The sequence below is a fragment of the Nerophis ophidion genome, linkage group LG05 (assembly GCF_033978795.1).
Source record: "Nerophis ophidion isolate RoL-2023_Sa linkage group LG05, RoL_Noph_v1.0, whole genome shotgun sequence".
NCBI classification, from domain to species: Eukaryota; Metazoa; Chordata; class Actinopteri; order Syngnathiformes; family Syngnathidae; genus Nerophis; species Nerophis ophidion.
Genome location: NC_084615.1, coordinates 5,948,055 through 5,963,705, shown reverse-complemented (window position 1 = coordinate 5,963,705; position 15,651 = coordinate 5,948,055). Strand labels below are relative to the sequence as shown.

The window sequence follows — 15,651 nt, the reverse complement described above, 5'->3', positions numbered from 1 at the left end:
GCCATAGAAAAATAATGAAAATTAAAGCTGCAAGCAGCGTTGGTCGGGTCCGCCTTTGGCTGCTGCCCCCGAGACCCACGGCCGGATAAGCGTTAGAAGACGCATTGGTGCCACTATTTTGAGAACCTAATGCATTGTGAAAGTAATGCAGTTGTTGTATTGAAGAGAAAATATCAAACTTCCTGTTGATTTTTGCTAAAGTATGTTAATTATTAAAATGTAGGTCTAAGTGAGACCTACATAGTGTTTTTTGTTTCATGTCTCTCTGACATTCCTACCGGAAGTTACAAGCAGTTTTGTCTGTGTTTTCTTCCTAGGAGCAGTTTGTCCGTGTTGTATTCCTAGGGGGGCGGTAGAGCGCAATTTTGAGTTTTGAGGTTAGGTTTTTTCATCAGATCGCAATTTTTGCCAGACTTTATGTGTGTGTCAAGTTTGGGGTTCTTTGAAGGCGCGTAAAATCAAAACCTGAGAACTTATCAAAACTCTGTTCTATACTTTTCATCAGAAGGGTTCAATCTCTCTCCTGTGCGAGTTTGACGCCAAAACAACAAACGCATTCAGAGGAGATAATGTTTGAAGAAAGGTGACCGGTTTTTACAAAACTTTTGTTTTGAAGGGGGGATTGTAAACTTCCTGTGGATTTTTGTTGGGGGTTGTCAATCTATGAAATGTAGGTCTAAGCGAGACCTACATAGAGGTTTTTGTTTCATGTCTTTCCGACATTCTTACCGGAAGTTACAAAAATTTTTGTCTGCGTTTTCTTCCTAGGAGCAGTTTTTTCAGTGTTTTATTCAAAAATAGCGCTAGAGCGCAATTTTGAGTTTTGGGGTTTGTTTTTTTTCATTAGATCGCAATATTCGCCAGTCCTTATGTGTGCGCCAAGCTTGGTGACTTTTGAAGCATTTTAAAGGGGTCAAATTACAGCGCAAAGAGGCAAAAATTGCATTTTTTGCGAAAATTTTATTTTGAAGGGGTTTTTGCCAACTTCCTGTAGATTTTTGCTGAAAGAAGTGAGTGTATGAAAATTGGGTCTAAGTCAGACCTACATAGGAGTTTTTGCTTCATGTCGCTATGACATTCCTAACAGAAGTTACATGCAGTTTTGTCTGTAATTTTTTCCTAGGGGGCGCTAGAGCGCAATTTTCATTTTGGGGGATTGGTTGCTTAATATGTTGGGAAGGTTTGCTATACCGACGTGTGTGTAAAATTTGGTGAGTTTTGAAGCATGTTAAGGGTGTCAAATTACAGCGCGTAGGTGCGGAATAATGATAAAACACAGCAGTTTCAATAGGGTCCTGCGGACCCTAATAACAAATACTTGTGTCATTTACAGCCAAAATTTACCACATAAAAAGTAACTGACACAAAATTTGACCATGGTGGGAATAATTGGTAGCTTGTTTCATGTGATGAACATTAGCTTCCCCTATGAAAAGCAACAGTGGACAATCTAGTGCAAGTGTGACAACTCATTAATGCAACATTTCCTCCTGGTACCTGATAATGGTCTGCTTGATGGGGTCGTAGAGGGACATGAAGAGTTCTGAATCCTCTCCCACACGACACACAAAGTTCCTGACAAAGACGTAGAGGCTGTACGTGGGCGACGACTGGATCCGTGCTGAGAACCCGCTCTGTTCCGTCTGAACGTTGGACTGTAGTGCAACACATTTAAAGAGGAGTATATTTTTTTCTAAGTACCAACCATGACAAAAACATTTATCATCTCCTGAGCTAATTTCCTTTCAAGAGAAGATGAGCTGAAACAATCCCTTTTCAAGTAGTGTACTTGGAAACTTATGTTCTCATGGACACATACTTGCCAACCCTCCCGGATTTTCCAGGAGACTCCCGAAATTCAGCGCCTCTCTCGAAAACCTCCCAGAACAAATTTTCTCCCGAAATTCAGGCGGAGCTGGAGGCCACGCCCCCCTCCAGCTCCACGCGGACCTGAGTGACGTGTACAAAGAGCGTGTCTGTCCAATGACGTTATAACTGTAGAATGATCAAGGGCGACTACTTGGTTTCTTATGTGGGTTTATTTTTAGGCAGTTTCATTAACGGAGTGGCCGTGCGCAACCCGAGGGTCCCTGGTTCAATCCCCACCTAGTACCAACCTGGTCATGTCCGTTGTGTCCTGAGCAAGACACTTCACCCTTGCTCCTGATGGGTGCTGGTGAGCGCTTTGCATGGCAGCTCCCTCCATCAGTGTGTGAATGTGGAAGTAGTGACAAAACGCTTTGAGTACCTTGAAGGTAGAAACGCGCTAAACAAGTACAACCGATGTATTTATTATTTATTTATCATTCATTAACGCGCTTCCAGCACTGTAAAACACACAACAACAGCAGTCCGTTATAGTCAACTGTAAAGCAGTTCGTCTGCCTAAACAGCAATGTTGTGACACTCTTAAATAGGACAATACCGCCATCTACTGTACATGCATATGGTTAGAAAAACAAGGATGGACAATTCCACCCTTAGCTCAACAATGAGTAGATGAGTGTTATGTGTGTGTAAATGTGTAAATAAATTAACACTGAAATTAATTTATTTTATATATATGTATATATATATATATATATATATATATTAGGGGTGGGCAAATTAATGCGTTAATTACGCGTTAACTCATCAATCTATTAACGCCGACAATTATTTTATCGCACATTTGCGTATGTTGTTTACATGCTTTTATTTTGTTAACGCCTTTTCTTAACAAGATGGCGTCGCCCGGCGTCGAGGGGCTCTTGGTAAAGATGGAACATTTGGCAAAAATACCGGACAATTCTGCAAATTTTATGGCTGGCTTACAGCGTGGTCACTCCGGGATCACTTACGACCGCCAGACAATTCTGAATGTGGATAGATCGGGCCGTTTTGGACTGAATGACGCGTGCTTGCTAGACCGGCTAGCTAGCATGTGAATACTTTGCCGGCTACATCCAGCGGCCTGTGAAGCAGCGGAGTACATGTGTTGTCTGTCTATTTATGAATAATGCAGACCAGGAGTGTTGGCTGAGTTCTTAACGTTTACTTTCAGAGCGTGCATATCACAACATACAAGATGCCGTCATGGCGACACAACCGTCACTCCTGTTGCATGCTGGGTAGGGTAGTTCTTTTTTTCCCTGGCTCATAACATCACAATATAGTACCATGTATATGCGTTCAGTTCATCAAAGCACCAAGCAAACAATCGGAAAATTCCCATCATATCAATTCCTAGATATGGTCATAATTATTTTAAGTGCACTACGCAGAATAAACACAACATTATTAATATTGCTACTACGGATAATTTGATCAAAAATTCCCTAAAACAGCCCACTACCTATAATATAGTTTTTTTGAACATAAGATCCCTGATAAAAAAAAATGTTTCTGCTGTTACCTCAGAAATTGCCTGTTCAGATGTTATGATTGTGGCTCAGAGATTTGTATGTAGATTATATTTATTTTCCATAACAAACAGGATAACTTAAATACCCTGGCAGTGGCAATAAGCTTAAATGTTTGTATTTACATTTTTGGAGTTGATTTTCATAAAATATGCTATTTAACTGCTACTGTTTAACAAGGACTGATTTAAATTGTGTTTGCACAACAAATGTTTTGGCGCTTTTGTTCATGTGGGAGAATATTCCAATAAAGGTGCACTACACACTACTTTTGAATTCATTATTGGGCTTTGCGTATACAATGCAGTTAATCGTGATTAATCAGAGAAATAGTGCGATTAACTTCGATTAAGATTTTGAATCGTTGCCCAGCCCTAATATATATACATAAAATACTTGACTTGGCTTGACTAGGGGGAAATATACTCCTCCCCTCTTAACCAAGCCCTGCCCCGCCCACACCCCACCACGCCCCCCACCTCCCAAAATCGGAGGTCTCAAGGTTGGCAAGTATGCATGGACATGTCACCTATCCATACCTCCATAAGCATATCCTGTATCAATTTCACCAAGGACAGCTTTGCACAAGAAGCAGGCTTCACTATGTAAAATAACAGGTAAATGTACTAGTACTACTCTAGGTATTCTCCAAATAAGGCATGTGAAAAAATGTTCTGGATGAATTACTGCAAAAATGTAAAGTAGGCTATAAGGAGCCCAATGTATCCTCAGCCAAGTGAATAGTTAACACTGCACACATGATTATCAGGGAAGATGATATACTAAGGCTGACATTTTTGTGCTGTTGGGATTTTCTGAAAAGAAAAATCTATAGATTGATATAGAACAGGAAGTTGAATGACAGGTTGCTTACAGTAAATGTCCTTATATAACCTTGATGCCTTACCTGCTCTTCTTTTATACGCTCCTTGATCATAGCAGAGGCCTCCTCGTGGGCACGGAAGAGGCTAATGACGCTGGCCCGTTCCGGGTCCAGGATATTCCCGTGCTCATCTCGGACCACCTGGTCCAGCTCCAAAAGTCTGCAACATAACCACAGCACTAATAGGTAACTGGAATATGCCAAATCCGGTAGAAATTGCATGTAAATACTGTACTGTATGTGCGCAAGCCGCAGATACACGTAAGACGCCGAAAGTGAGTGGAACTGAAATGCTTGAATGGCAAGGATGAGGCGGGTCTATAGAAATTGGAACAGTTCAGATTGGACGAGAAATGTGGGATATGAAGAGGTTTGTATATTGCCCATTCATTTTCATTGAGGGAACACTTTTAGTAATTATGGGTAATTTGGGAATTTTCCTGAACTGCGAAACACATTGACCGTGCAGGAAGAGCGGATTGTGTGGATGGTAGAAGGGTTTAGTCAAGTGAGTGTTGGAGATGTGTAAGTTCTAATATGTCCATTCATTTCAATTGGAATTTCCTGGAAATTTGAGAAATTAGGGAAAAACAGGAATTTTTACAATTTCAGATAATAATCACAATTTTCTATATGATCGGGGTAAAGTTTGAATTTTTTTGAATCGGCCGAGAAATGTTAATGTAGCAACACTTTTTAATTGAGATTTGGTATTTCGGAATTCCTGGAATTTCGGGAAAACCGGGAATGTATACAGAAAAAAAGATAGGTACCTTTGATGTCCCAACTAAGTGGAATGTTTTCATGTTAAAAATGATGGAATGGATTGAAGAATGCATCCATCCATCCATCATCTTCCGCTTATCCGAGGTCGGGTCGCGGGGGCAGCAGCCTAAGCAGGGAAGCCCAGACTTCCCTCTCTCCAGCCACTCAGTCTAGCTCTTCCCGGGGGATCCCGAGGCGTTCCCAGGCCAGCCGGGAGACATAGTCTTCCCAACGTGTCCTGGGTCTTCCCCGTGGCCTCCTACCAACTGGACGTGCCCTAAACACCTCCCTAGGGAGGCGTTCGGGTGGCATCCTGACCAGATGCCCGAACCACCTCATCTGGCTCCTCTATTTGGAGGAGCAGCGGCTTTACGTTGAGTTCCTCCCGGATGACAGAGCTTCTCACCCTATCTCTAAGGGAGAGCCCCGCCACACGGCGGAGGAAACTCATTTGGGCCGCTTGTACCCGTGATCTTATCCTTTCGGTCATGACCCAAAGCTCATGACCATAGGTGAGGATGGGAACGTAGATCGACCGGTAAATTGAGAGCTTTGCCTTCCGGCTCAGCTCCTTCTTCACCACAACGGATCGATACAACGACCGTATTACTGAAGACGCCGCACCGATCCGCCTGTCGATCTCACGATCCACTCTTTCCCCACTCGTGAACAAGAGTCCTAGGTACTTGAACTCCTCCACTTGGGGCAGGGTCTCCTCCCCAACCCGGAGATGGCATTCCACCCTTTTCCGGGCGAGAACCATGGACTCGGACTTGGAGGTGCTGATTCTCATTCCGGTCGCTTCACACTCGGCTGTGAACCGATCCATCAGAAACACATCATCTGCAAAAAGCAGAGACCTAATCCCGTGGCCACCAAACCGGAACCCCTCAACGCCTTGACTGCGCCTAGAAATTCTGTCCATAAAAGTTATGAACAGAATGGGTGACAAAGGACAGCCTTGGCGGAGTCCAACCCTCACTGGAAATGTGTCCGACTTACTGCCGCCAATGCGGACCAAGCTCTGACACTGATCATACAGGGAGCGGACCGCCACAATAAGACAGTCCGATACCCCATACTCTCTGAGCACTCCCCACAGGACTTCCCAAGGAACACGGCCGAATGTCTTCTCCAAGTCCACAAAGCACATGTAGACTGGTTGGGCAAACTCCCATGCACCCTCAAGAACCCTGCCCAGAGTGTAGAATATGAAAATATTTGTATATTGCCCATTCAAATTTTTAGTAATTCCAGGTAATCTGGGAATTTTCGGAACTGAGAAACACATTGAAAAGTGAAGTGGTGGAACGGTTTAGTCGGGTGAGAATTGTGGGAGTTGTAGAACTTCTAAAATGTCCAATTATTTGAATAGGAATCTTCTGGAAATTCAGGAAAAAGAAGATTTTTCACAATTTTTTTTTTATATGAATGGGTTGAAGTTGGAATGTTTTGAATCAGCCGAGAAATGTTGACGTAATAACACTTTGTAATTGAAAATTGGTATTTCGGAATTCCTTGAATTTCGGAAAATCTGGGAATTTGTACAGAAAAAACATAGGTACCTTTGATGTCCCAACTAAGGGTAATGTTTTGATGGTAGAATTGCTGGTGAAAAAAAAAAAAAAAAATTGCCGGAATGGGTTGAAAAATGTAGGATATAAAAAGTTATGTTTATTGCACATTCAATGTAATCTGGGATTTTTCTGAATTGAGAAACACGTTGAATGTGCAGGAAAAGTGAAGTGTGTGGATGGCGGAATGGTTTAGTCGGGTGACAAGTGCGGGGGTTGTAGAACTTCTAAAATGTCTATTCATTTAAATAGGAATCTTCTGGAAATCCGGGATAAACAGGATTTTTCAAAATTTCAGACTATATCACAGATTTTCCATATGAATGGATTGAAGTTGGAATTTCTTGAATTGCCGAGAAGTGTTGACATACTAACACTTTATAACTGAGAATTGGTATTTCGCGAGGGGCTTCACGGTGGCAGAGGGGTTAGTGGGTCTGCCTCACAATACGAAGTTCCTGCAGTCCTGGGTTCAAATCCAGGCTCGGGATCTTTCTGTGTGGAGTTTGCATGTTCTCCCCGTGAATGCGTGGGTTCCCTCCGGGTACTCCGGCTTCCTCCCACCTCCAAAAACATGCACCTGGGGATAGGTTGATTGGCAACACTAAATGGTCCCTAGTGTGTGAATGTGAGTGTGAATGTTGTCTGTCTATCTGTGTTGGCCCTGCAATGAGGTGGCGACTTGTCCAGGGTGTACCCCGCCTTCCGCCCGATTGTAGCTGAGATAGGCGCCAGCGCCCCCCGCAACCCCAAAAGGGAATAAGCGATAGAAGATGGATGGATGGATGGATTTTGCGATTCCAGGAAAACCGGGAATGTGTTAAAAAAAAAAGACAGGTTCCTTTGATTTCCAAACCAAGTGGAATGTTTTGATGGTAAAATTACTGGTATAGGTTGAAAAATGGAGGCGAAAATAAAAAGGGTGGCAATAGGGATTTGTAAAACTGGGAATTCCTGGAGTTTTTTTCAACTTTCAGGATGAGTGGAATGTGTTGGAAGTGGAACGGATCAAATCGGGTGAGAAAATGTGGGAGTGGTGCAAGTTAGAAAGTTGGCCCATTTATTTTCAATGCGAAAAACATCCCGGAAAACCTGGAGTTCCTGGTGATCTGCGACTTTTGGGAAGATCAAAATACGGTTGCCTTTGATCCCCGGCGGAGCCGAACGTTTTGATACTCAAAAAGTTCCGATCGGATGAAAACTGGGGGAGACGAAAGCCGGCAAAATTGATTGGAAGTGGAACAGTAATACATCAATTTACCACATTTCGCCACCAGAGGGCACTGTCTCCATAACGGTGCTACAGAAATGTGTAGGATTAGAATTAAAGCTCACCTATAGTCAGTAAACCGGCTGAACTTTTTTTTCATTTAAAATTGCAAACAATTGTTACCCGTAAGTGTAAAGGAAAAGTTATGGTTTGGATCCGTATTCGCTAACAAATGTGTTGTAATGTGGGTATTAGCCTTGACGCTAGCATGACATGTCAATTAGGTTCGATCGTCACATATACTCATATATTCGTACTATGATTGGTATGTATACCGGTATTAGTATAGTACCGCAATACTAATGAATCATACCGCCTGTAAAAAGTACCATCCAGAGTAACATATTGTTTGAAATGACACAATACGTCAGCAGACTAATTAGGAGCCTTTTATCTTTTACTTACTACTAAAAGAAAAGTTGTTTAGTATGTTCACAATTTTATTTAAGGACAAAAAAACACTCAGTAACTGTTTGAGACATGTTTTTCTTAAACTGTTTGACAATTAGCTCAGGTATTTGTTGACGAATTGGTGACCCTTCATGGAAGCTGCTTTTATAGCCGATCATGGCACCTACCTGTTCCCAATTAGCCTGTTCACCTGTGGGATGTTCCAAATAAGTGTTTGATGAGCATTCCTCAACTTTCTCACTCTTTTTTGCAACTTGTTCCAGCTTTTTTTTAAACATGTTGCAGGCATCAAATTCAAAATGAGCTAAGATTTGCAAACCAGAAAGTTTTCCAGTGGTAACATTAAGTATCTTGTCTTTGCAGTAAATTCACTTGTATATAAGTTGAAATGGATTTGCAAATCCTTGTATTCTGTTTTTATTTACCATTTACACAACGTGACAACTTCACTGGTTTTGGGTTTTGTAGATGACGTATCTAACATTTTTGCTGCTGATAGCCGATATATGACAAAGCTGCAGCGTGATCACCTTCTTTCTAACAGCTATTTATGTGCAACTGTCAGTTTGCACATGCTAAAAAAGATGCAACACGGCATTCGCAGAACAATTAAAGTCAAAGTACCAATATACACTAGGTGTGGCGAAATTATTCTCTGCATTTGACCCATCAGCCTTGATCACCCCCTGGGAGGTGAGAGGAGCAGTGAGCAGCAGCGGTGGCCACGGCCGGGAATAATTTTCGGTGATTCAACCCCCAATTCCAACCCTTTATGCTGAGTGCCATTTTTATAGTCTTTGGTATGACTCGGCGGGGGTTTGAACTCACAACCTACCCATCTCAGGGCAGACACTCTAAACCAGGGGTGCCCACACTTTTTCTGCAGGCGAGCTACTTTTCAATTGACCAACTCGAGGGGATCTACCTCATTTATATATATCATTTATATTTATTTATTTATGAAAGAGACATTTTTGTAAACAAGTTAAATGTGTTTAATGATAATACAAGCATGTGTAACACATATAGATGTCTTTCTTTCACAAAGACAAGAATATAAGTTGGTGTATTACCTGATTCTGATGACTTGCATTGATTGGAATCAGACAGTAATGATGATAACGCCCACATTTTCAAATGGAGGAGAAAAAAAGTTGTCCTTTCTGTACAATACCACATGAAAGTGGTTGGTTTTTGGCATCTAATTCATCCGGCTTCCATACACTTTACAAGAAAAACATTGGCGGCAAATTCCGTAGCTTGCTTGATTGACATTCACGGCACCCGAGGGTCTTGTGAGATGACGCTGGCTGCTGCCAGTTCATTATTATGAAAAAATGACAGAGAGGAAGGCGAGAAACACTTTTTATTTCAACAGACTTTCGCGCCGTCCTTTCCGTCAAAACTCTAAAGGCCGACTGCACATTTCCTATCTTCACAATAAAAGCCCTGCTTCATGCTGCCTGCGCTAACTAAATACAGAGTCTCGGAAAGCTGGCGTGCACAAGTGATGTGCACGCCAGCTTTCTGAGGGATCGCTTGTGCACGCCAGTTTTCTGAGACTCTGTATTTAGTTAGCGCAGGCAGCATGAAGCAGGGCTTTTATTGTGAAGATAGGAAATGTGCAGTCGGCCTTTGGAGTTTTGACGGAAGGTACGGCGCGAGAGTCTGTTGAAATAAAAAGTGTTTCTCGCCTTCCTCTCGGTCATATTTTCATAATAATGATCTTGCAGCAGCCAGCGTCATCTCACAAGACCCTCCGGTACCGTGAATGTCATTTAAGTGACGTCTTGGTGAAGATTGATGATCACTAATTTTTAGGTCTATTTTTTTTTTTAAAGCCTGGCTGGAGATCGACTGACACACCCCCCGCGGTCGACTGGTAGCTCGCGATCGACGTGATGGGCACCCCTGCTCTAACAACCAGGCCACTGAGTAGGTTAGGTTTGGTAGGTTAAGAACAATCATAGTCTTAGTAAATCACACTGCGTGTGCTAAATAGTGTGCCTTTTCCCCTTCCAGTATTGTGGGTGTTCTGATAATTAAGTATATGTTCTGTATATTCATGAAGACAGACACGCAAAATTCATCCATCCATCATTTTCTACCGCTTATTCCCTTCGGGGTCGCAGGGGGACGCAAAATTCTTTGCTCTTCTTATTTAGGTGACTTAAGAGACGCAATCCTCCGTGCACAAGCTTTGCGTGTGCTATCAAATTTGCACACCTTGCAACCTCGCGCTGGGTTTAGCCGCGTCCCTCGTTTCCTCAGGCGGGCGAGTCATGTGGGTGTTTTTTGTCATCCGAGTTGATGTCCAAGCTCCAACTGCCAGTACACAAGTTAATCACGGTGGTAAAGCGGAGACGGAACAGCACTTTTGTTGTGCTGGCTCATTGACCTCAAGCAGCAGGCTGCCAAAGAAATAACATAAAACACCCAAATATTGATACAGTGATTTATTTAGTAGCTGTTTCTTAATGGGTCTTGGACTACAACTGTGGTGTGTATACAATTTATTGCAGCATGTTTTCTCTAGTTGGAAGTGGAATCTCTTCTATGCTGAAATGTGAATGATTCTACTTTGACAGACGACAGATGATGTACATTTTATTTACAGTCAGTAGGTTTTTTTATGCATTAAACAAATATGCTTTGTCAAGTAATTCAGTTTCTTCCATTGTTTTATCCACACTTGTGTGAGTTCTACAAACCCTGTTTCCATATGAGTTGGGAAATTGTGTTAGATGTAAATATAAACAGAATACAACGATTTGCAAATCCTTTTCAAGCCATATTCAGTTGAATATGCTACAAAGACAACATATTTGATGTTCAAACTGATGAACATTATTTCTTTTGGTAATTAATATTTACTTTTTTTTTGTAAATAATCATTTACTTTAGAATTTGATGCCAGCAACATGTTTCAAAAAAGCTGGAACAAGTGGCAAAAAAGAGTGAGAAAGTTGAGGAATGCTCATCAATCACTTATTTGTAACATCCCACAGGTGTGCAGGCTAATTGGGAACAGGTGGGTGCCATGATTGGGTATAAAAGCGGCTTCCCACAAAATGCTAAGTAATTCACAAACAAGGATGGGGCGAGGGTCACCACTTTGTAAGTAAATTGTCGAACAGTTTTAGAACATTTCTCAACGAGCTATTGCAAGGAACTTAGGGATTTTACCATCTATGGTTTGTAAAATCATTAAAAAATTCAGAGAATCTGGAGAAATCACTGCACGTAAGCGATGACATCATGGATATTTGATTCCTCAGGCGGTACGGCATCAAAAACCGACATCAGTGTGTAAAGGATATCACCATATGGGCTCAGGAACACTTCATAAAACCACTGTCAGTAACTACAGTTGGTCGCTACATCTGTAAGTGCAAGTTAAAACTCTACTAAGCAAAGCCAAACCCATTTATCAACAATATCCTGAAACGGCACCAGCTTGTCTGGGCCCGAGGTTACCTAAGATGGACTGATGCAAAGTAAAAAAAAGTTTTCTGTGGTCTGACGAGTCCAAATTTCAAATTATATTTGGAAACAGAGGTTGTGGTGTCCTCCAGAACAAAGAGGAAATTAAACATTCCGATTGTCATAGGCGCAAAGTTGAAAAGCCAGCATGTGTGATGGTATGGGGGTGTATTAGTGCCCAAGGCATGGGTAACTTACACATCTGTGAAGGCACCATTAATGCTGAAAGGTGCATACAGGTTTTGGAGCAACATATGTTGTCATCCAAGCAACGTTATCATGGACGCCCCTGCTTATTTCAGCAAGAAAAGTGTTACAACGCTGTGGCTTTGTTAAAAAAAGAGTGCGGGTACTTTCCTGGCCCGCCTGCAGTCCAGACCTGTCTCCCATGGAAAATGTGTGGCGCATTATGAAGCGTAATTTATGACAGCGGAGACCCCGGACTGTTGAAGGACTGAAGCTTTACATAAAACAAGAATGGGAAAGAATTCCACTTTCAAAGCTTCAACAATTAGTTTCCTCAGTTCCCAAACGTTTATTGAGTGTTGTTAAATGAAAAGGTGATGTAACACAGTGGTGAACATGCCCTTTCCCAACTACTTTGGCACGTGTTGCAGCCATGAAATTCTAAGTTAATTATTATTTGTAAAAAAAAATAAAGTTTGAGTTTGAACATCAAATATGTTGTCTTTGTAGCATATTCAACTGAAAATGGGTTGAAAAGGATTTGCAAATCATTGTATTCCGTTTATATTTACATCTAACACAATTTCCCAACTCAAAAGGAAACAGGGTTTGTATTTTCCATGCTCTTATCTATAACGAGCAGGGACGTGAGCACCCTTTGAGAAAACAAAAGGAACATTTTCTATTAGTGCTCAAACCCCAAAATACATTTTAGAAAATTAAGACTTCTTTTACGGCAATTGGGTTCATTTTTACACTATTTTTTACCGTTAAATGTATTCTCATCTATCAGCCTGTTTTAATCACATGTCCCATGTAATGTGCGACATCATTTTTAGTTTCATTGGTAGATAATCTACAAACATTATCATAATTTACAAAAAACAGAACTAGTGAAATTGGCACATTGTGTAATTCGTAAGTAAAAACAGAATACAATGATTTGCAAATCCTTTTCAACTTATTTTCAACTGAATAGACTGCAAAGACAAGATAATTAATGTTCCAATTGAGAAACGTTTTTGTTTTTTTTGGCGAATAATCAATAACTGGGCAGCAACACATTGCAAAAAAGTTGTTAAAGGGCAATTTTTACCACTGTGTTACATGGCCTTTCCTTTTAACAACACTCAGTAAGGTTTGAGAACTAAGGAGACACATTTTTGAAGTGGAATGCTTTCCCATTCTTGCTTGATGTACAGCTTAAGTTGTTCAACAGTCCGGGGTCTCCGTTGTGGTATTTTAGGCTTCATAATGCCCCACACATTTTCAATGGGAGACAGGTCTGGACTACAGTTAGGCCAGTATAGTACCAGCATTCTTTTACTATGAAGCCACGCTGTTGTAACATGTGGCTTGGAATGTCTTGCTGAAATAAGCAGGGGCGTCCATGATAACATTAGTTGGATGACAACATATGTTGCTCCAAAACCTGTATGTACCTTTCAGCATTAATGGTGCCTTCACAGATGTGTAAGTTACCCATGCCTTGGCCACTAATACACCCCCATACCATCACACATGCTGGCTTGTCAACTTTGCGCTTATAGCAGTCCGGATGGTTCTTTACCTCTATGGTCGAGAGGACCCGACGTCCACAGTTTCCAAAAACTATTTGAAATGTTAACTCTAGAATGTAGATGGTTAGATAACAAGCAAGCTTGCTTTGGTGCTGTCAACCATGGTCATAGCTTCTTTCTCTTATCAATGTTAAAGAACTGAAACAAGTTTGCTAGTCAGCGAACAACTTTGCTTGCTTACTTGATGTCGCCTCTGTTCGCTATCAAAGCCACAAAGTTGACAACTTTCGAGTTTGCTGCTAATCATATGAGCTTGTCCTGCAACTCAGTGCAGCGTGTTGGCAAGATGAACTGTGGGTACCTGCGGCTGAGGAGAGCATTCAACAAGAGATGCACCTGGGGATAGGCCCCTGCCACCTCCAAAGACATGCACTTGGGGATAGGCCCCTCCCACCTCCAAAGACATGCACCTGGGGATAGGCCCCTCCCACCTCCAAAGACATGCACCTGGGGATAGGCCCCTCCCACCTCCAAAGACATGCACCTGGGGATAGGTTGATTGGCAACACTAAATGGTCCCTAGTGTGTGAATGTTGTCTGTCTATCTGTATTGGCCCTGCCATGAGATGGCGATTTGTCCAGGGTGTACACCACCTTCCACCTGATTGTAGCTGACATAGGCTCCAGCACCCAACGTGACCCAGAAAAGGGATAAGCGGTAAAAAATGGATGAATGGATATTTTTTTTTAATATTTAATTTTTAAAAAACGGAAGCGATAATTTGACGCGGAAATTAATGTTTAAAAACGCGAACATTTTTGTGCAATAGTAAGAGATTCAAATAATACAGTATAGCGCCACGGACAGCAGGTGCTTTGTGTGCTAATCGCTGTCTGAAAATTAGCACCACTAATTGCTAACATGAATATTTTAATTATTAATTCATGTTCTTATTTTTGGTACAGTGGCCATTTATATCATTTATAAACTAATGTCTATTTAAAGGCATTTTAATTGTTTGGATACAGTGCAGTGGTAATACAAAGAAATATGTTTTGGGGAAAAAAAGCCTTAACATAAAATTTCACGACTCCATTAGAGAGGACCCCTGTTGATTCAGTCTTAAATATTTTACGCAGGAATAAATGTTGCAAGATGCTCTGATGAGGAGCAGCTAATGTTAGAGCAAAAGGTGTGCGGTATTCCCTTATTCATGTCAAGAACTTACAATTATTAAGTTTTCATCATAAACGTTATTGTATCTTAAATGTTGCATGTGGATTGCATCAAATAACAGGGTTTCCCGCAGCGCTTTGTTGCTAAGGCAGCCGCCTGAACAACTAAGCCGTCGCCTAAGCTCAAGTCTGCTTCTGCGTCTGTCAGTAGTCTCTGCAGCACCCAGCATTGTCCCACCCACACAACCATCTGATTGGTGACACGCAGAGCGGTAACAGTCAATCAGCAGTGAGTATTCAAAGCGCATGGAGTCAGTGCTCCAGCATCGTGATGAGCAGATAGGTGTTTAGCAGGTGAGCATAAGGCAGTGGACTCTCTCCAAATGAAAATAAACACCGACCAGTCAGCTACTGGTCACATCACTATGAGCCCGTTGACGTTCTACAAATATAAACAGCAGCTCAGCTCGCTCGTAGTCCCTGAGGTGAAGGCTTTTACCGTAATGTTAGCTCATTTTGCGGTGTGTGTGTGTGTGTTACGGACAGTGTTGATTGAGGTGTGTTGAAGCAGCAAAAAATTACATTATGTTAAACTCCATGGTGTTCAGGGATGTATAGTCTCTCCTATTACTATTGTACTATTTTTCAGCTATAGTTACATTAATCATTAGTAATGTAGCAGCTTATTTTGAATGGCAGGGTCCCTTCTATCATATGTTGCTACAAATATAACATTTACATAATAAAAATAAACTACAGGCTTCCCAAATGCTGTGATAAATTAAGCATGATGAGTCGAACATAAGTCAGCATGTGGCACGATAATGACTTAGTATCTCAGGTAACTAGGACTCTTTTGTTTTTACTTGATGGAAAAAATATGGAGATATACATCGTATATTGCCATTTAGCAAACGGAGCGGAAAACACAACCCAAAATTATAGGCTTCTTCAAGCGCCGAAGCCGGCCTACTTCACCACA

The 15,651-nt window shown here is 41.6% G+C and overlaps 1 protein-coding gene across 1 annotated transcript in view; it reads right to left on the bottom strand.

Annotated features, from left to right (window-relative positions):
* LOC133552549 (dedicator of cytokinesis protein 2-like) overlaps window positions 1–15,651 on the bottom strand; it is a 393,779-nt gene that overhangs the window by 346,310 nt on the left and 31,818 nt on the right. Inside the window, 2 exon segments of the mRNA XM_061899789.1 lie at window positions 1,498–1,655; window positions 4,309–4,444. Of these exon segments, the coding sequence (XP_061755773.1) occupies window positions 1,498–1,655; window positions 4,309–4,444 (294 nt within the window).